The 22095-nt window shown below is 39.9% G+C and overlaps 1 protein-coding gene across 5 annotated transcripts in view; it reads left to right on the forward strand.

Annotated features, from left to right (window-relative positions):
* Window positions 1-22095, forward strand: part of LOC140077921 (uncharacterized) — a 54223-nt gene that overhangs the window by 30175 nt on the left and 1953 nt on the right. For all 5 annotated transcript variants that reach the window (XM_072125543.1, XM_072125538.1, XM_072125540.1 and 2 more), the window contains exons 5-14: window positions 3939-3980; window positions 4347-4431; window positions 9169-9246; window positions 10549-10615; window positions 11895-12086; window positions 12193-12368; window positions 13186-13347; window positions 15117-15226; window positions 16154-16343; window positions 20039-20156. In XM_072125543.1, the coding sequence (XP_071981644.1) occupies window positions 3939-3980; window positions 4347-4431; window positions 9169-9246; window positions 10549-10615; window positions 11895-12086; window positions 12193-12368; window positions 13186-13347; window positions 15117-15226; window positions 16154-16343; window positions 20039-20156 (1220 nt within the window). The remainder of the gene's footprint in view (window positions 1-3938; window positions 3981-4346; window positions 4432-9168; window positions 9247-10548; window positions 10616-11894; window positions 12087-12192; window positions 12369-13185; window positions 13348-15116; window positions 15227-16153; window positions 16344-20038; window positions 20157-22095) is intronic.

Raw genomic sequence — 22095 nt, forward strand, 5'->3', positions numbered from 1 at the left:
TACATGGTGGACCCAGCTCTCTTCAGGTCATGCCATGGCATCTTGATGGGGTTAAAGCCAGGACATTGGCCGGTTTTAGCCCCTTCCTTTAATGGAAAGCCACACTATGTTCTGCTAAGCCCCACCTTATTGTCGGACAACGTAAAAAAAGTTAATGTTCTCCACACGCAATGTTTTGCACAGCACATAGACCAGTTTTGGTCCGAGCCCAACATTGTGGTTCGGGACCCAAAGTGGGTTTCGGAAAGAAGTACGGGTTCGCCATTCAGCTCAACCCCCCACCAATAACACAGATTACACCGCCATATAAACGCTCTAGGTGTGCGCATGCAGCCACCTAGTCGTTGACAGTCCCTCACTGATGATGTCATTGGGTTAGTGTTTGGACCGAGTGATGTCATTATGCGAGCCCGGACTGAGCTTTTATGAACTTGAAAAGGTCCGTTCATACTTAGAACACATTTTGCAATCAGGTCTCAATTCAGTCAATAATACAGAGATTCACTTACTCTTCCTTCTTGCTTTATGAAAACTGATGTGATATAAGTTTAGTTAGAGTGCGGGTCTATTGTTAAATAATCAGAAAACTCATTATCAGTAGTTGATTCCAGATCATTCCAAAGGGTCAATTATTTCCGACATCTGCATATTTAATAAAACATACAGAAAACTATAAATAGTTGTTGCTTTCCGATTCTATAATAAACTATGGTTGAAAACGATGCATACAATAACAGTTCCACTAAGATTGCTAACATAAGCAAAAACACATCAGATTTCATTGGAAACGTTCCAAGGTCATATTTAAAGAAAAATATCCAGAACTGCCTTTCTTTATACAGTACAAGGAAAGCTTATTACTTAAACATATAAACAACTGCTGCAAAGTCTCTCAAAGTTCAGAATGACTTTCCAAGTACTTGTGGCTGAATCTGGCTAAAATGAAACCATATTACACATTATAGCAGATCCAACACAACAAGGCGCACCATCATTGTTATGGATGGATTGATTGCTGTAGCATAATATACTGTACTCTTAATGTTTTGGATATGCAAGTCAATGGGGCACATGTACCTTAGCATTGGCTTGGCTTTTTCTTCATTTCTTTCAACTTTTTATGGTACATGTGCACTTTTGTGCCTTTTTTGAACCTAAGACAACCTCCCTTCAAAGTTTGCCATTATCTAGTTTTCGGCAGTGTTCCCTGATCACATGAATCCAAATGTGAAAGTTGCAACGTTTTTTTTAAAAAGTCGCACAAAAGTCTTAAATTTTGGAGCAAATTTACAGCTGCCCCTGACCAGGCATAGAAATAAGCTTAAATCTGTGACTTTTGGAGGGTTTTTTTGCAACTTTTGTTTTGAAAAGTCACAAATTAACTTAAGGCCAGACGCCACATGTATCAATAAGAAAACCTGCTAAGATACATCTGACCAGGAGAAAACCCGAAACAAAAAATAAACTTGCCAATGCAGCAGTGTGGTGAGAGCTTGGCTTGTATGTATTATACTTGTTATGTAAATTAGGAGTCACTTAAAAAGCATCAGTGACTCAAGTCATGACAAAGCACAGACAAAAGTTCTTGTTTATACCTTAAAAAGTGTTTTCTCAGTAAGCCCTTCACCATGCTTCCACAATTCAGGTACAGCTGATAAGGCTGAGTTAAGGCACAGGTCCATCCTATTCATCCATAAAGGAAATCCGCCAATACAAACCATCATTATAAACCAGGGAGAGTTACAGACAGATCCAGGCACCGTGACTGTGGTAATGATCCTTATATTTGTTATCCTTGGCCTCCTTTCTTCTAAAAATCAACTTTTACAATTATGCTAATGAGCAAAAGTTTTCTGGAGGCATTACCAGAGCCCCTCCGAGTGGTAACTTCACAGTCTGTTACACTGTCTCCCCCTCTGCTCCCTTAGCACTTCCCCTTCCTGGCAGCCCTGCTGGTGCATTATTATAAAAGTTGATTTCATGCGTACCATGGGTAAAAACTAATTAAGAAGATTACCACACGGTGCCACGGTGTCACGGTGCCTGAATCTATGAATACAGCAGTTTATCATGGTCGATTTTTATGGTAGATTTTCATTAATCCAACCTGTGTAGATCCAGAGGAAAGCAAAAAAAGCAAACAAAGCACAGTCACCAATTGCCTCATATAAAGGGAAAATTTCTACTTTCATTCCAAGTATAGCAATTTGAAAAAATTCTTGGATCAGCGTCCCATCCCTAAAAATATTGTTCATATAATATGTGATATTTCTTATTTAAAGAAAGGCTTCCTGGAGGCTCTTAAACTTAATTCTTTTAAAAACTTTTGCATATCCAACAAACAAACCTTTAAAAAGTCAATCCTGTAGTTATATGGCCTTTGATAAGTCCTCTACTTCTTCATGTACTCAACTTAGGTTAGCAAAAAGCATGGAACAGATCAAGGAAGGATGACTGTCGGATATTTATCAAGCTGAAACTGAATTCTGGAGTAATTTGATCCAAAAACTGTTGGAAATATCTTGCGCTACATTTATTAATGGCTTTAGAATGACTAGTGCAAAAAAGGGTTTTGTCTTTGGAAAAAGGGGACTGGTTTGTGGCAAAAAGTCTGAACACCAAAAATTTGTAGACTGTGGAAAAAATTTTGAAGTGTTTTGAAGAAGTACACTAGACCAACTAATAGTTAGCTTCCAACTCCACAGTCTTAAATCATGCTGGGTTATAAATATGACATTTTTTATCTGGCACAGAATAAGGGCTCATACACCATACGTGATTTGCAACCAGATTGATCTCTATGGCTCCAGATCATTGCAGGGAGAGCACGTGATGCATCACCGCACCGTGACTGTGTTGGACCGTATGTCTGCTTATAGAGGGTGGAGGTGTGACAAGCACTTATCCGTCCTCCTCACAGCCCTGTGCTCACCCGTGATTCGGTCTGGGCGAGCACACGTCCGTGGGAATGCCCCCTCAGATTGTGTAGTCTAACACTGCACTGGTCTATTCACCGACACTTTGATAAACCTCCCCATTGTCTGTTACTGTGGAGATGCATAGATTTGCAAAGAGCTGAGCACCCAAAATTATAGCACACGTGTTACTTCATTTTCTGTTTAAGATGTATTTCAGACTATTTGCAATCATCTTCTTGTAAACAGCACCACAAATGGTCATGGGCTATGTCTGGCATTCCAACAAAACTCCGGTTACTTTAATGGAACAGATCTGAAATACCCATGTTTCATGAAAAAAAACAACCATCTTTTTCTTTTTCCTGTACATCCTGTACATCCCATATTAACCCAACAGATATGTTCAAGCACTATCCTTATATAATTGCATCTGAATGATTATTCCCAGCTAACCTTATAGACTCTATATTACAAAGTGCAAACTAACAGTTCAAAATGGCTTCCATTGTACCAATTATATAAAAAAGTATTATTATAGTTGAGTATTGTGCACCATAACGGTTTCCTAAATACCCCGTATAATGCTCTGTCTAGTGGGCTACTTATAACAGTAAATTAGGAGACAGACCGTCCCGTAGACTCCTATATCCACAAGGGAAGTCAACCCTCCCTATGACTTCATGGTTACTCACCACAATTTCTTAGAAGTTATTCTTCTCTATTAATAAAGAATATAAATAGCATTAATAAGGTGTAAGACTCCTCTATGTAAACTCCTGAGAATAAATCAATGAAAACACAATGTTCAGGTCAATGGAGATAACGACAAAGGGAAAACTTGGCAAGACACAAGATCTTCACGAGAAGGAAATCTAGACTGGAGCTGGTGTTAAAATAGAAGCAGGAAGGGCCATTTGCTGATATTGTGGATGTGAGGAAGGAACTGGGATATGTCTCTGAATGTGCCCTTGGTAAGAGCGGTAGTTGTTTCATTTCTATCCGCATTGTTTTCTGTTGTAGTTCTTCGGAGACAAAGGAGAAGTGGCTCTCAACATTATGCTGGTAAGATTCAATTCCTACTTAACTCTGTCATTACCAGGAGGAACATATATCCTGCTATAAGTCCGGCCTACACTTTTCGTTTTAGTTGTGGTATAGCATTTGCTAATGTTAACCGTTTTATGTTGCTTTATGTTTGTTATTTAAGTTTCCATTAGGTTCCCATTCCCAGCATTAGGTTGAGCTGCTGTGTAAAATTCTAGAGAAAATTTGTTAAATATTTACTAAAATTTTTTTTATTCAGTTTTTGTCAATCTTAGATCAATAATACGACTTAATTTTTTCTTGATAAATCCAGAGGTGATGATATAAAATGGCCAGTCTTATGACTTTTTTTTCTTAATGTAACAATGAACTATATTTTTTCAGGCATATTAATGAGGTGAAGAAAGATGAATTCCCAAGAAAAATCCCTATTAGTGTTTTATACCTGGATGTGGATGAGTTCATGTCAGTAAGTGGATCTCCTCTTATAATCACAATATTTATAGTGGGAGATGAAAGGGAGGATACACGTGACCGACATCTTCGCCGATCTGTCTGCCATTGGATGGTCATCTGACACCTATAGGGTTTTATGTTTTATATATAGTTTTACTAGATGTCCTTTGTTGGCCACAGACACAACTTACTAGAAACATTTTTCTACTATATAATAACTTGTTGTTGTACAAATGTTTCCTTCTTACAAAAAAAGGTGCCATAAAAAGTACCTAATTTTAAACTTCATAAGTTTTTATACACATTTTGATGGAATTTTTTATTAATTTAAATTATTCTTTATGCTTTATTTTATTACATTTTTATTATTTCCATATCATTATTTGACCATATCCATATCAAATATCTGCTACTGACAGTAGAATAAGGTGTCACATCTGCTTTATAATTCACTTTGCTAGTCCTTAAAGGAAACCTACCATTTAGAATGGCAGGGGTAAGCTGTAAGTACCGGGCACCAGCTCAGGGTGAGCTGGTGCCGGTACTTACTTTCGTTAGTGTTATAAACGGCGGTATCGCGGTTTTAACACTTTTTAGACTTTAGAGCAGAAGAGGCTTCGGCGCTGCGCGCGACCTTGCACGCGCAACATCTCCGCTATTTCCTATGTAGGCGCGTGCACGATCGTGCGCACTCAGCGCCGAAGCGTCTTCTGCTCTAGAGTTTAAAAAGTGTTAAAACCGCGATACCGTGGTTTATAAGACTAACGAAAGTAAGTACCGGCACCAGCTCACCCTGAGCTGGTGCTCGGTACTTACAGCTTACCCCTGCCATTCTAAATGGTAGGTTTCCTTTAATTTTGAGAAAGGGTAATGTGACACGCGTCATTTGGGACCTATATCTGGAATTTGACTTCAGCATGGATTTTAGTATTTCTTAAATAAATATATTTAACTTTTTATGATGTTGATACACCATTCTGGTGACCAGCACCCAAATTTTAGCCTACACCCCATATTTAATTTTATAATTCACATCTGCTTAAAGCATGACTTTTCGTAGACCTCAGTATGGTCTAGCTTTAGATAAAGTATATCACACACTGCTGCTGCTAGAGCTCAGGCAAGAACGCAGCCCAAATACTCATTGAACAAAAGCAAAAGAAAAAAATATTTAAAAATTATTGAAAGGATTATGAAAAAATAATACATTTCCTAATGTAGAAATATATGTTCAAACAAAAATTGGCAATCCCTAAACTTAAAATCCCCAAAAAGATTTTAAGCACCAGATGTTAAACAGAATGTACAAAACATGTCTAATAGTTGTCTTGATTGATAGATGCCATGGGGTTGCTATATATATGGTCCCATTTACTAAGACCCTTGTGCCAGTTTTCTGTCGGACTTTGTCGGTATTTAAGAAGTGTCCGTGCCACATTTGTGTCGTGTGCGACCCTTTTGTGGCACAACTTCACTAGGCATCATGTGACACAAATAAGGGGGCGTCCGGAGCTCAGTCGGACTGTGCACCAGATTTAACATGCAAAGTCCGACAGAAATGTGTTGCAAGCTCTATGTTAGAGATGCACCAAAAAAAGTTGGTGCACTCTGTCCGGGCAGTCGAAGGGGGCACCAGATTCATGAAAAATCCTGAATCTGGTTCCCCCTGCACACTACACAGCCAAACTGCATTTAGTAAATGTGCCCCATTTAGTTCCTTTTTTTAACTTCTTATATCCTCTTCCCTATATCACCCACAAAGACAGTAAGCAATCACATATATGCCCACATTTATTAACGTGCCATAAACATGAGATCTCATCTGTGACTAAGAATTCTCCATTTAGTTGGGGAAATGGTGTCTTGCTTACTTTGCTGAATCCGAAGTAAACAAGCTCCATGTGTGATCACTTCCCCTCACATCTGGCTAGGAAGTAAGAGGTGCTTACTCTTCACTTATCTAGTAAATCTACAGAAAATGTTGCATTTAAAAAAATCCTTGTGACTTTTTGTATTGGGTCTTCTGTTAAATGTTAAATTACATACATCCTCTAATAATGTCCAAGGCAATTGCTGTGTATCTATTAAACACATGGATGATATAGGTTTCTAATTTTAATTCATGAATAAAGTGCATAAGAATTTGGTACGTAATAATAAACATATGGTACAGTAGATAAAAGCAGAAAGGGAAGCACAGGCAAGGGCAACACTTAACCGTGACCACCTTCAGCAACTAATTCAAGTTATATGAATATATGAGAATAATGCACAATGTGACATCACAGTGATGTTACAGCAGATGGATTACTAACATAGTGATGTCAAAATACAGAGATAATAAAAAAAAACATGTTACAATACTAAGATAATACAAACAATAGAATATTCAAAGAGAAAAAGAGGTGTGCCAATAGACAAAATTATGTAAAAAAGTAATAAGTCTTTATTTCAACAATAGAAAAACTCCATCAAGGCATGAAGGACAAGTTAAAAACAATTTAAAAACGTACATGAGTCAAAATGTTTGGCAAAAGCAGATAAGGTTCACCAAACAAACACCTCCTCCATACAGTGGAACCTGGCCCCTAGTATGATACAAGTACAATAGAAGGATGAATAAGGCCCAAGCTGTCTAATGACCCTGAACAGATGAAGATAAATCTGTATGGAGGAGGTGTTTGTTTGGTGAACCTTACCTGGTTGTGCCAAACATTTTGACTCATGTACGTTTTTCATGCCTTCATGCCTTGATGGAGTTTTTCTATTGTTGAAATAAAGATTTATTACTTTTTTACATAATTTTGTCTATTGGCACGCCTCTTTTTCTCTTTGAATATTCTATAGCTTGCTTTGTGTGCTGACATTTACATTGTTTTGGTGGTTATGCATGGTCCACTCTGTGTATAGTATTAAAGATAATACAAACAGTGATGACACAGTTTAGGGATAATGCACCCAATGACCTCACAGTAGAGAGAAAACACACACAGTGATGTCACAGTGCAGGGATAATACACACAGTGATGTGACACTACATAGATAGATAATACACATAGTTATATCACAGTACAGGGATAATACACACAGTGTGGCAGATTTACTTACCCGGTCCTGTCGCGATCCCCGAGGTGCATTCTCCGACTAGGATGAAGTCTGGCGTGATTCTTCAAGATCGTGCGTCCATTTTCCTGCATCTGTTGCTTCCCAGTTCAGGTCCGCCGGAGTTCACCTTCTTCTTCCCGGTGTATGTGAGTGCATTGTCTTGCGACACAATTTGAATTGTAAATCCGGCGCTTAGTCCGAATCAGTCGGGTTGTCCATCGGCCACGCCCCCCGCTTTGTGTTGCATGCAAGTCGATCGTGTGCACCAAAACCCTACTTAAAGGTGGCTCAAATCGGAAAAAGTTGGGAAACCCGGCGAAAATGCGCCGTGCGGACACGGTTTAGGCATAATGCACCCAATTATATTACAGTAGAGAGATAACACACACACAGTGATGTCACAGTGCAGGGATAATACACATAATGATGTAACACTACATAGGTAGTACACAGTAATTGTACATAACAGGGATAATACACACAGTTATATAACAGTACAGGAATAATACACATAATTAATGTGAGAATACATAGATAATACACACAGTGATGTGAGAATACATAGATAATACACACAGTGATGTGAGAATACATAGATAATACACACAGTGATGTGAGAATACATAGATTATACACACAGTGATGTGAGAATACATAGATAATACACACAGTGATGTGAGAATACACAGATTATACACACAGTGATGTGAGAATACATAGATAATACACACAGTGATGTGAGAATACACAGATTATACACACAGTGATGTGAGAATACATAGATAATACACACAGTGATGTGAGAATACATAGATTATACACACAGTGATGTGAGAATACATAGATAATACACACAGTGATGTGAGAATACACAGATTATACACACAGTGATGTGAGAATACATAGATAATACACACAGTGATGTGAGAATACACAGATTATACACACAGTGATGTGAGAATACATAGATTATACACACAGTGATGTGAGAATACACAGATTATACACACAGTGATGTGAGAATACATAGATTATACACACAGTGATGTATAGGGTTGATACACCAGTAATGTCACAGTAGAGATGTAATACATGCACATAATGCAAGAATAACAATCAAATATAGACACGATTAACATTAACATCGAGACAAAGTGATAAAGTACTATTTGTAAGTTTGGGGGGTTAGTGTGGTGACAGGTTCTCCTTAAGTAAAGTGTAAGTAAAAATTAAAAAAATAATTACCATATATACTTGAGTATAAGCCTAGTTTTTCAGCACAAAAAAATGTGCAGAAAACCCAAACTCGGCTTATACTCGAGTAAAAAAATATAGGTTTTACCAAGTTTTTGTGGTAAAATTAGGGGCCTCGGCTTATACTCGAGTATATACAGTAAATTGAATGGAAAGAGACAAGTTACCCAGTGCCCAGGGTCCCAGATACTGCTAAGAATATCCTCCTATAAAGTTGTTCTATAAAATATAAGCTCTATGAGGTGTAAAGATGAATTCAAAGTAATAAACCTAATGAATTATGTGCTCTTTTGTTGCCCATGGAGGCAGCAAAATCCATTTATCTGTTTTATAATAATTGCTAGTATATATCTAGCTGCTCACTCTGCCGCTATACCTTCTGTTCTCCTAGAGCACCACAATTACTGTATGTAACACGGATGATGCAGAAAAAGTGATTAAGCAGGGGACCCAACAACTCGGAATACCTGTAAGTACATAGACCCAAGTGAGAATTACATTTAAAGGACATCTACCACCAGGAGCAAGGATTGTAAACCAAGCACACTGACATGCTGGTGTGTGCCCTCTCTGACAGAATCCACTGTTCTTTAAGCTTCCTATGCCCTTGTTTATAAGACAAAAAGGCTTTTAGATTTATGCAAATGAGCCTGAGGGTCTCCAGGCTCCATTTACACCTATGGAACCCAGAGCCCCTCAGGCTCATTTGCATAAATTTAACTGCCTTTTTTTGTAAAAACTAGAGCATAAGGAGCTAAAAGAAGAGCTGATTCTGCCAGAGGGGGCACACACCTGTATGTAAGTGTGCTTGGTTTACAATCCTTCATTCTTTAATACAACATTTTTGGAATGTTAGTGGGTTTCAGCATGCAAGTTTATACAGCTTATGAAAAGATGATGAGATATAGTTCACTTAAAGTGTAACTCACCTTCCAAATAACATGGATAAACCAGGGACACTTCCTCATAGATCCGGACACCTTGACTGCGGTAAGTTTGTTATATTTGTTATCCATGGCCTCATTTCTTCTAAATTCAACTTTTAGAATTAGGCTAATGAGCTGTAAAGGCTTCTGGGGCAGTTCCCAGAGAGCCTCTGTGATGCAGCTTCACAGGCTGTTAGACTTTCTTAACCTATCCCTCTGCTTCTGCTCGGTACCCCTTCCCCTCCACCTACTTAATGTAATCACATTGCAACACAGAAAATTTTAGCACCCAGTGGGAGGGGAAGCAGTGTAACAGCCTGTGAATTTGCAGCTTGAAGGAGCTCTGGGAACCACCCCAGTAACCATAATTTTAAAAGTTGATTTTAGAACGAAGGAAGCCATAGATCACAAATATAAGAAGATTACCACAGTCACGGTGCCTGGATCTATGAGTAAGTGTCCCTGGTCTATCAAGATGGATTTTGATAATAGATTCTGTAAATTTGCAGTCCCCCCAGTGATGGTGGGGCAGACCTTACCGCTGTTAGGTCTGCCCCTGCTGCTCACCTGCTGCATGAAACTTTATGTAGTGAGAGCATATGTCCTTCTTGTTATAGAATTCAGAAAGGAGTAAATGGGGGATCGAAGGAAGGAGGATGATAAGAGCCAAAGTAGAGAAAGAAGTATTTTGCTCTGATAAGACCCCACTATTAGGTTTAAGCCTGGACCTCATGACTTCTAGCGCACCAAACACTTATGTCGATTTACTAAGAGTAGTATCAACCGCTCTTCTCCATTTACATAAATATCCATTTAATATCCTGTTTGTTACATTTCTTGTCCAGGGCAGGCCAAGTGATTACCATCTGTGGGTAATGTCTGCAAGGGATGAGTCTCCATATCCTCTTTTCGGTGAGTATTTTACTGAATGTCTGAAAATAGTACAGTATCTGGCCACCACATGTTAGATCTTTTTACTAGGATTTCTAACTCTATATAGCCTCAAGTCCAGCAGACTTCCAGATCATACCCAGTGCTGCATTTATTGAAGAAGACCTGAAAAGTCTATTATAGTAAATATATTTCACCTGAAATTACAATACTGTAGCATTTTTTCTGCATTGGACCTTTCCTTGTTATTCCTACAAATCCATTGACAACCGAGTGTTACCAATTTCTATATAAAAGGGTTTGGCATCACAAAATCTGGCATATCACACCCCTCTCTATCCTACCCTTCGTGTTGTCTTGCGTCTCTGTGTTGTTTGTGCATGTTAATTGAGTTTTTGTTCATGGTCCCTTTTGTTCTGGACCACGATAGATTTTTCCTTTTGTTATTTTTCTGTTCCAATTTACTCAATCTCATTTTGCACTCAATTCTGTCATTCTAAGCATTCAACTTAATGATGCCTATACTCTCGAATTGCTTGTCACAATTTATTACACTTGTCAATGTACAAATTAAATAAATAAAACGTTATTGAACCACAAAATCTGGCATAGTCTGGCACTGATTGGATAATTTCAAAATATGTAGGTACACGTACACTTGATAACACCCAGTTTCCATGCACAGTCTCCTGTGGGCAGTTCTGATTGGACAGTACCATTTTTTGCAAGGACATCCCCCAACTAGTAAAACCCACTTAGCTACCAATGGAATAAGGATGGAACAGCACAGAAAATTGTTGCTTTCAAGATAACCTGGACCCAAGTGGTATCTGATCAATTTTCTCCACAAAAAGTTTTTTGGAGGAGCGCTTCTGTGGTGTAATACCCTTAGCAAGTAATCTTGTATTATATAAAATGTAACTTCTCACCTGGTAAAGTTGTGCTGACAGGCACAACTCTGTTATGCACGTGTATCGGGGTGACAGCGTTCCTCTGCAGCCACGCTCTCAAGAAAAATCCTTTCTCTGGAATTCAGAGGGTAGATCTTGAAGGTAAGTATCCACTGGATGAAGAAGAGGAACCAGAAGAAGCAATCGGTCCGAGCGTGAAACGTGTTGTTCGGAATCATTATACTCACTTTTATAGATTTTATTTATTTATTTACCTTATAATAAATTTTATGAATTAAAGAATTCTGAAAAACTACAATTTGGGTTGCCCCAGTGCCAAAAACACTCATCACCTTTATGTACATCCAGTGGATACCTACAGCTCTTATGTTCTCTTTATTTCTTAACAGGTCATGAACACCCTTACGCCATTGCAATGAACTGCCTCAGGGAATCTATGGATATGCCCAGAGGAAGCAACAATAATCTTCTGCTGGGTACAGAAAGTACAGAAGACATGTGTCTTGAACATTTCCCTCAGGAGAGACTGTGCCAGTTCATTATTAAATTGAAGCCACAAGTTCCACTATACATGAGGCGGGGTAAGGTCCACAAACAAGTCCCTATTGCGTTTTCTTGGCTCAAAAATAATAAAAATTAGTTGACCCTACAATTTTGAATCTCTTTTATTTCATGATTTTTTTTTAGAATCTACACAAAAACACCACAGAAGGAAGAAGTCCCTTATAGACTGGGCTTTGAGACGGACAGGGAGCACCAATCTAAATCCTTCTGCTTCAAACTCTCCTCTCACACCTCGCAAACTTTTTGGTCACTCCTTGTCCTCCATCTGCTCCAATGGAAACCTTCCCAAGCCCATAATGGTAAGACGATTCTAGGTCCTGTAGAGAGAGCTGTATAATATATGTCTAAAAAACTGTACGGTAGCTCTCCAAAAATATTAATACATTGTTCTGTTTTTAATGGATATCCAGTAAATAGATCTGCAATTTACATTTCTTCCTTCTATAAAATTTTAAAGGGTTTTCCAGGCTTAAAAATATTGATAACATATCCATAGCCTGAATGGGAGCGAAACTACAATAACCTTTTCTGACCACTGCACCAAGAATGGAGCTTAGGTTTTGTATACATTTCTGATCTGTGGTTTTTTTGGGTGATGGACTACCCCAATAGGATATTGATGAGCAATCCTCAGGAAGAGTCGTCACTATCTAAACCTGGAAAACCAAAGCAATATTCCGTTACGTCCAGATAACTATCACTTTTTAATACTTTTTGGAATTAGTTCAGTCCTCTTAAACATAGTGTGGACTAGAAGTTCCTTCATGCAGCCAAGTGGTGAAACCAAAAGAATACAGACATATAATTCATGCAGAAAGAGACTGGTTACCAACTGTCAATTGAACCCAAAAAATAAGGTGTTGTCTGGGGTGGATAAGGATTTATTATTGGCAACTGGTGAAAAAAGAATTAATACTTACACTCAGTATTTACCTCCTGTCCAATGATGGTACATATCGCTAGTGGAGACAGGTGGTGCCATGTTGGACTGGTAAGGAATAAGGTATTGGTTCTTTTTTATTTTTACAATCCGGTGCCAAAAATAAAAAAAAAAGTCTAAAGTATTTTGAAAAAATTAACATGACAAGTTACTTAGTTTTACTCTGAAACCTCTAGGATATGCTTCTACTTTTATATGAAGAAGGACCAAACACCAAGGGTATTTTCAGACGTTCGGCCAATGCCAAGACATGCAAGGAGCTGAAGGAGAAGTTGATCTCTGGGGATGAGGTTCACATGGATGGAGAATCTGTATTTGTAGCAGCAGCAGTGATCACGGTATGGAACATTTCTCAGTCAGTCTACTAATTTAGTCTACCAATGTGCTGAGGATAACAATTGTGAGGGCATAATGGGGCACATTTACTTACCTGTCCCGTTGATGCTGCCGATCCGGAATACCCAACGAGGATTCGGGTCTGCCGTGATTCACTAAGATTGTGCGTCTAATTTCCTGCATGTGTCGCTTCTCCGCTGAGGTCCGCCGGAGTTCACCTTCTTCTTCCCGATTTATGTGAGTGCTGATCTTGCGACACAATTTGCTTTTTAAATTCCGCGGTTTGTCCAAATGAGTCGGGTTGTCTGCTGTCCATGTCCCCCGATTTGTGTCGCATGCAAGCCGACGCCGATGCGACACAATCCGATCGCGTGCGCCAAAAACCCGGGGCAATTCAGCGCAAATCTGAAACAATTTGCGTAACCCGACGGAAATGCGGCGTTCGAACCCTTAGTAAATGTGCCCCAATATGTTGATTCTTTACATAAATATCACATTCTTTTCTATATGTGCATGGGTTGCAAACGGAAAAACATCAATCTAGTGTTCATGTTTACATTTTAGATTACATCCCTGACGTAGGAATATGTATTAGTTTCTTTAGCCTTTGTACTTAGAGGAGAATTCATTACAATTGGCGTTTTAAATGTCAGTCTTAAAATTCCCACCAAGGCACACCATCCTTCAGCTACTAAGAGGACCCGGCCAGGTCATTGGGGCAGATTTACTTACCCGGCCCATTCGCGATCCAGCGGCGCGTTCTCTGCGCTGGATTCGGGTCCGGCCGGGATTTATTAAGGTAGTTTCTCTGCCGTCCACCAGGTGGCGCTGCTGCGCTGAAGAGCATCGGAACGCACTGGAATACACCGAGCCGGGCTGAGTGAAGGTAAGTGCAATTTTCGCATTTTTTTTAAATGTGGCGGTTTTTCCGAATTCGTCGGGTTTTCGTTCGGCCACGCCCCCCGATTTCCGTCGCGTGCATGCCGGCGCCGATGCGCCACAATCCGATCGCGTGCAATTCAGGGGAAATCGTCGCAAATCGGAAATATTCGGGTAACACTTCAGACCCTTAGTAAATGACCCCCATTGTGTTTAAACCAGCTCTTACCTGGTGGAGATTTCATTTATATTCTTTGCTCGTTTTCTGGTAGAGACTTTAGAAAATATGGCCGACTGGGATGTTCTAAGTGGTGTGCAAGTCGGGAAAGCCGGGATCTCAGGCTGGCGGGATGGGGTTTATACATTCTTTGTCCACCAGAAAATTGGCAAACAGGACTTTATAAATTCCCCCTTGTAGTGTTTGATTCACCCCTCTGTGGAGCCTCAGTCCATGGCATCCACATCAGGTTAGGTTTAGTGAAGTACATGTACAACACATTTCTCAAACTCCTTTAAACAGCTGCCAGAGAGGAACCTTCTGAAACTATGAGCTGTTTATTGTATCTTTATGTGCCAGACCAGTGATGTCAACTAGCAGCAACTCGCTGACAGCTTGATTAAACAGCCAGTAGAAATGTTGACTTCTCCATTGGTCTTTTAAACCATATGATGATCACTACTAGGATCGGATTGTGTGTGATATTACTATTATATTATATATATTAGTATATTAGTATTGATTATTAAAAACCTTTGTTCATCTAACAAATGAATTTCTTGCACACATCTGATGCAAATGATATGATTGATGATGCTGCCCACTTGTATACATGTGCCTGATAATTCCTGTCGTCATGAACTGACCATCAAACTACGTGTATATTTAATTTAGGATTTTCTACGCAATATTCCTGACAGTATTCTATCCTCAGACATGCACGGACTTTGGATGGAGGTTACAGAAATTGAGGAACCTGAATATAAGATAAAAGTTATAAAAAGGTCAGTTCATATCATAAGACCGTGTTTCTTCTTTCTTGCCCACTTTAGTTACATTTCCTCTTTTATGTTTAGAAATGTTCTATGTCCTCGGATATTATTAGGTTGGTCTTACACTTAGACATGTTGAAGGAGGAGGGGTCTATTGATTCTATTGGGCTCTCTTCAGGCTTTCTGATTCAGTTTTGAAGCCAAAAGCAGAGGATCATAATAGCGACAAATAAGCCTAGGGTAGGTTGTTAACGTCACCCAAGGAGTGAAAAATGGATGTATTAGGAGTGGTGCTGATCCAAAATATTTCCATTGTCCGTTTATTAAGAAAATAAAAATGATGCACAACACAGACTACGCATTTTGCACCTCAAATTGGGTGCTTTTTCCGGTCTTTAAACAGATGGCAGACAAAAATCCACTTTTCATAAAATAGTTCATATAAATGTATAAATCAACAAATAAGGAAACCCTTAATGTATGGATCTATGAGTAAGTGTCTAAGGTTTATCATGTTTGATTTTGATGGTGGATTTCCTTTAAAGGAGTTGTCTACTTTCAGAAAATAATTAATATGATAACAATTACTACTATACTCTTCAGTGCATTGTGATGGCCCAGTTGAAGATGATATCCGTAAGTTTTAGGACACTTTCAAGGTTCATTTAAATACTACCCCCCACCCCCTTCAGAAGTTATTCTTGGTCATCCCCTTTAAGACTTGTTCTAACCTAATAAAAAAAAAAGTTATGTGCATACACACAGCAGGGCAGTAAGAAATATTTTCCCAGTAGTGAATACATGGTATTACATAAATAGACAAACATCATCGAATGGTTTTCCCAAGTCTGCCAGAACGTGCCCTATTTTTTTTCCAGTGGCCCTTTTACTGTCTACTGGGAATTTGACTTGTATAACTGAAATAACTTCTATTTTTAGCTTGTTAGACCAGCTTCCAGAAGCAAATTCCACTTTGCTGCAACACTTGTTTGCTGTACTGAATCATATAGAGAAGAACTCTGAAGAGAATCAAATGACGGCTTCCAACCTGGCTCTCTGCATAGCTCCAAATATGTTATGGCTGCCCTCTGTCAGTGACCCAGAAGAGGAGAGCAAGTCAACACGCAAGGTAAAGAAGACTTAAATATAGTGCTTACCGTTCATAAGAAGATGTAACTCTATGACAAATTTATTAAGAGACAAGCATATTATTGCCCCATATTTTTCCTCTTGCATGGGCGTAACTAGGAGACCCTGGGCGCCATAGCAGAGTTCTGAATGGGACTCCCCTTCGCCAGACAGTCTTATCCCAGGGGGTTTCAGGCACATATCTGTTCCAGTAACTGCAGACCACATGGGGGAAGTAGACGGCAGGAAGCTAGAGATGAGAGATTCCTAGTCCTGCTGTCTTCTTCTCCGACATTTCTTATCATTTTATGGTTGCATCACTGGACCCTAATCTATTGCTCACAGCTCTCATTATGTTCTAGAGGGCAGGGGTGAACTTAAACTTTCTGCTGCCTGAGACAAGCAATAGAATGGTGCCCCCTCTGCTCAATCCAGTAGTAATATGTCAGGTTATTTTTTTTAGTAAGTGTGTTCTCCATGCAGTGTCTCATACCCATGCTGATAGCTGGTGTGAAGAGAAACTATTTGAAATACTAAGTGTCAGGTCCTGCTTTGAAGCAGATAACTGCACACCTCATGCTGCCATCGTCATGATGCAGTTGGTGCTGCCTGAGGCAAAAGGCTCAACTCACCTCATGGCTTGTGCACCCCTGATAGGAGGGTCATATATTTTACTCTGAATATCGTTACCAGTCAAAATCATTGAAATAGAAAAACTCAAAGAACAGTCATAAATGACATTAGGTTACTAGTCGCATTCCCAGGAGCCGACACTGTTTCATTACACTGAAAGGACCATACACTGTTCCAAATAAATCACATTATGCCAGAGAATGGCCAAATAAGGTTCAAGCACCAGGTCAAAAATCTCACTGTGGGAAACTTTGATATTTTTTTTTTGTTGTTGCCTAATACCTGAGGAAAGGAAACCAGAGGCTTACTTAGTTCTTATCAGCAGTCTTATTCTAGTGTTTATTCTGACCTAACAGTGTATGTTTTACAGGTCAGGGATCACGGTGCGGTTATTATGTATATTTTCTATCTTGCGTTCCAAAAATCCTAATTTTAGAAATATTTCCCTTAGTGATGGAAAGAAACAGTAGACGGACTGAGGATTCATTCCGTGTGAAGCTTGGGTTCCTGGCTGATGTCCACCTTTGAGCTGGACTCTGTATATTTGGCATGTCTGCACACTTTGTTCTTTATTTGCGGATTTCCTTAATATCTAAACATTTTCTATATTCAGGAATAGCCAATTATACCATGGTAATTCAAAGGTAGTAGTGAAAAAAGGATTAAAGGTGCGCCTTTCCTTTTGGCTTAAAATATCCAGAGTGGTGTAGCAAATTTTTTTATTGAATCAGTTTATGAGAAATAGTGGTCCATAAAGTGTTGGCCCCAAATTTTATCTCCTATACCTTATGCGTAGGATAGGAAATAACAACCACTGGGACTCACATTGATCATGTGAAAGGATTTCCCATTCCCACAACTACATGGAGCAGTGACTTCTGCTCCGTTCACTGTCTACTTTACTGTCAGAGATACAGTAGGCGAGCACTGTACTGTATAGCACTATCGTGCATGTTGCACCAGTTGCTCCATCCACTAAGGGGAATCAACTCTTGTTCCTGTGAATAGAAGTGTCTCAGCAGTTGGACCATCGCAAATGGGCTACATATACCCAAACCTAAAATGTTTACATAGTCCTTCCACCAAATAGCAGAACAAAATATTTTTCTAAATAGTTAGGAGTGAATAGATATATGTAGGTATAATACAAAAAACTCATTATTTAATTCAACCATAGTGTTCTCCTATACAACCATTGTAGAACGATTCAAGGGGCCTCAAAATATTTTTCAACTAATTTAGGGACTTAGCTCTCTCTTTTTCATTAACCCTTAAAACTATATAACTTTCTTTATAATAAAGACACATATAAGCTAAAAACCAATTAAAAAAAGTATATGAAGTTTTGATATAGGTGAGTGAACCTATAGTAAGCCCACTTACTCAAAAGGGAAGAGGACCTTGGGAAAGTCTACTCTTGTGACCAATGGAGATCGGTCATAATGTACTTCTCAAAGGCATCAAAATGTGCCTATTTGTTATAAGTCCAGCTAAAAATACTTCCCAAATGGTACTTTACTCCAGCACCCCTAGTGAGAATATATCCAGGGTACTCAGACAGTTGCTGGTGCAACTGTGGGTATAGGGGCTTCCTAACCAACATCTTTTGGAAATGCCCAGTAATTAAACAATTTTGGAGGAAAATATTTTCATTACATTCTTTAGTAGCTACTAAAATGATAGATACCCAATGGGACTCTGGAAACTAATGAGCCGTTTATTACAAACCACAAAAATAATGCTAGCCAGATCATGGAAATCTTCTTCTCCACTGACATACCTCTCTGTACTAGATACCCTTGACCAACAATGAACATATTTTGCAGATCTTTGTACAATTTAAACAATTTTTTCTGGAGGAGTTGACATGTAATAGGCCCCATTAACACTGGTTGCAGTGGATGTCTGCCCTGCACACCACTTTTGGCTTGATGGGACAGGGAGTAGGACCTGCTGTATTTACTATAATCTCCACTTAAAAAACGGTGGAGATTATAGTTAACAACCTCTACCTGGTCATACCTGGTTTTAACTAGTCTGACCTCGGGGGGAGGGGGGGGGGGGGTTCATTCTGGATATATGCAGATCTTAGTAGATTTTGCTGCAGAGTGCCAACGGGGTGCACGGGATAAATGTAGCGATGGACATTGACAATACAACCCTTTGACGCTAAGAAGACCTCATGCACACAACCATAAGTTTTTGAGCACATATGGCACCGTATCCGAACTGTATCGGCAGGGCCGGATTAAAGGAGGGGCTCCTGGGGCTCTAGCCCTGGGGCCCCCAACACTTTCACTTTTTAAGGGGCCCCCACCAGTTTCCGACAGTCAGCGACTCAGCTCAGCTGTCTCTGCGTGCAATGTGCAGCGTCCCGTGGCCGCCCGCATCGCACATATGGGTCTAGGATGTCAGCTGTGTCAGTGAGGATCACTGGAAGGAAGGGTGAGGTAAGTATGAAGTTTATTTTGTAACCATTTTCTACAGGGGACTGATGGCTAAATTCTACAAGGGGCTGGTGGCTGTATTCTACAGGGAGCTGCAGGCTATATACTACAGGGTCTGGCAGGGTATATACTACAGGGTGCTGGCAGGGCCCCAACCAGTTTGAGCCCAGGAGCCCCCACCACCCTTAATCTGGCCCTGTGTATTGGTATAAAATACAGTGGGCTGGCAAATGATGGATGGCTGACTATTGGCTGTGACAGAATGCACCACCCACTGATTCTGGATGCTGCATCTATATATGGCAGCATATGGTGCACAGCCTGTATATAAGTTCATTTTCATAAGTTCCTTTGCATGAGGCCTAACTCTAACATAAAGAACCAAACATCTTACTACACTGCATTCTGCTATGCCTGTTCCCTCTCCTCAGTTAGTTAAGAATAATTCATCTTATTTTATTCACAGACTGAAGTTTGTGTAATTTCTGTAAAATAGGAATTGTATAAAGAATTACATTTGTTCAATGTAAATCACTGCCTTTATGTTAGTAATTTAAAACTCATTAAATTGATAGAAATGTTCAATCTGAAGTGTATATGTGGTCTGTTCTTACAGGTGGCAGTTCTGGTGCAGTTTTTGATCGAAAATTATGAGCTTGTTTTCGGACAAGATGCAGCTTCTCTCTTCAGCAAACACAAGGCACAAGAATCGGGGAGCATGGGCGACTTGTCGGGTAAATTTAAATTGTGTTTGTATAATGAGATATATGGGTAGCATAAGAGTGGGGGTCTTCATTTAGGACCTACTATATTATCTCTATTAGTCAAAAATGCTGTTCTCAGTCAGACATTCATTTTTTTTATTTTAAGAACTTCTGCTCTCCAACACAGTCTTGAGTTAATGTGTCTCCACTTACAAATAAAATTTAATATGTGTTAGCATTACCAATTGAAGGCTGCTTGCCATTGGGTTTATGAGGGGACGGTGGCTCTTCTGAGGTCCCTGCCGGACCTCTTGCTGCATGCTGAAAATAACTTGCACTACACATGGCTCCAACTTCTGCAAGTCTCCAACTTAGAGGGATAATGACCTCTGGGAGGCACATTCCTATACTAAAGTGTATGGCAATAAAATATCTATTAATAAGTTCTAACACATATTAAAATGCATTTAAAACTATAGACGTGCTTTAAAATGATACAATTACAGTTAACTACAGGGTTAACTACAGTTGTCATCAGGGCAGACTGATATCATCAGAGCTGACTAAGGCTACATTCACACTGCCGCAAGGGGGGCGTATGTACGGCTGACGTATATACAGCCTATATACGTCCCCCGTAGATGGCAATGGGCGCCCTACGGGAGCGGTACAGTGCAGCACAAGTGCAGCACCGTACTGCTCCATACCCGGGAATAAAATAGGACATGTCCTATCTTTCCCCGTATTACGGCGCCATGTGCCATACATCCCTATGGAGAGGGGCGGGGGTAAGCAGCGCTCACTCCCTGCTCCTCTCCCCACACGCTGCCATGTGCCCGCCGTGCTACGGTATGGCGGGGAAAAGACGGCAGTGTGAATATAGCCTAACAGTCACCACGACGACTAGAACATCTAATGCCAACATGGACAAGACCTACAGCAGTATTCTGGTTGTTTAATAATCAAACCTCAGCTGTCAGGTTTCCTTTAAAGAGGTTGTAACAGATCCCTATAGCAGAGAAAGTAACCTTTGACTTATTCAGTGACAAATAATTTCACAAATGAAAATGCTGATCCGACAGGGGATGTGTGGAAGCTTACAGGCATATTGCACATAATGCTGTCTCTAAAGGGAACCTGTCACCAGGTTTTATCCCACTAAACTACCATCCCCCCCAGGTAGTGCATGAAATGTACTTTCTTAATCCCTCTTTTATGTTTACACCTTTACCTGTAAAAAAATGTCAAGCAAATATGAATCTTTTCACCTCATGAGATGAGACAAGTTTAGTGGTTGCAGGAGTTGTGTCACTACAGAAGCCCCTAACTTCTGTTCTATAGTTCCTAGAAACAAGATTTTTATGTCATCTTAAAGATAAGAATTATCTTTTAGATTCTATCAAGCTTACAATTCTGCTACATAATTGGACCTACAGGCAGTTAAAAAATAGGTGTGAACTGGATCTTTATCTGCAGCTTGCATTTCCAACTATGGGGCTCATTTACTAAGGGTCCGAACGCCACACTTTCGTCGGGTTTCCCGAATATTTCCAATATGCGCCGAATTGCCCCGGGTTTTGACGCACGCAATCTGATTGTGGCGCATCGGCGTCTGCTTGAACACGGCAAAAATCGGGGGCGTGGCCATCGGACAACCCGACGGATTTGGAAAAACCGTGGTATTTAAAAAACTAATTGTGTCGCAAGATCAAGCACTCACATGCATCGGGAAGAAGAAGGTGAACTCAAGCGGACCTCGGCGCAGCAGCGACACCTGCAGGAACTCGGGCGCACGATCTTAGTGAATTGCGGCAGACCCGAATCCTCGTAGGACAACGCACCGCGGGATCGCGTCAGGACCGGGTAAGTAAATGTGCCCCTATGTGTTTAGCCGTCTGTATTTCTGGTTCTGTAGCTCAGTGCAATAAACCTGATGTGATCTGAAAGATGAGATCCTTATCATTAATAT

This window comes from Engystomops pustulosus, chromosome 9 (assembly GCF_040894005.1).
Source record: "Engystomops pustulosus chromosome 9, aEngPut4.maternal, whole genome shotgun sequence".
NCBI classification, from domain to species: Eukaryota; Metazoa; Chordata; class Amphibia; order Anura; family Leptodactylidae; genus Engystomops; species Engystomops pustulosus.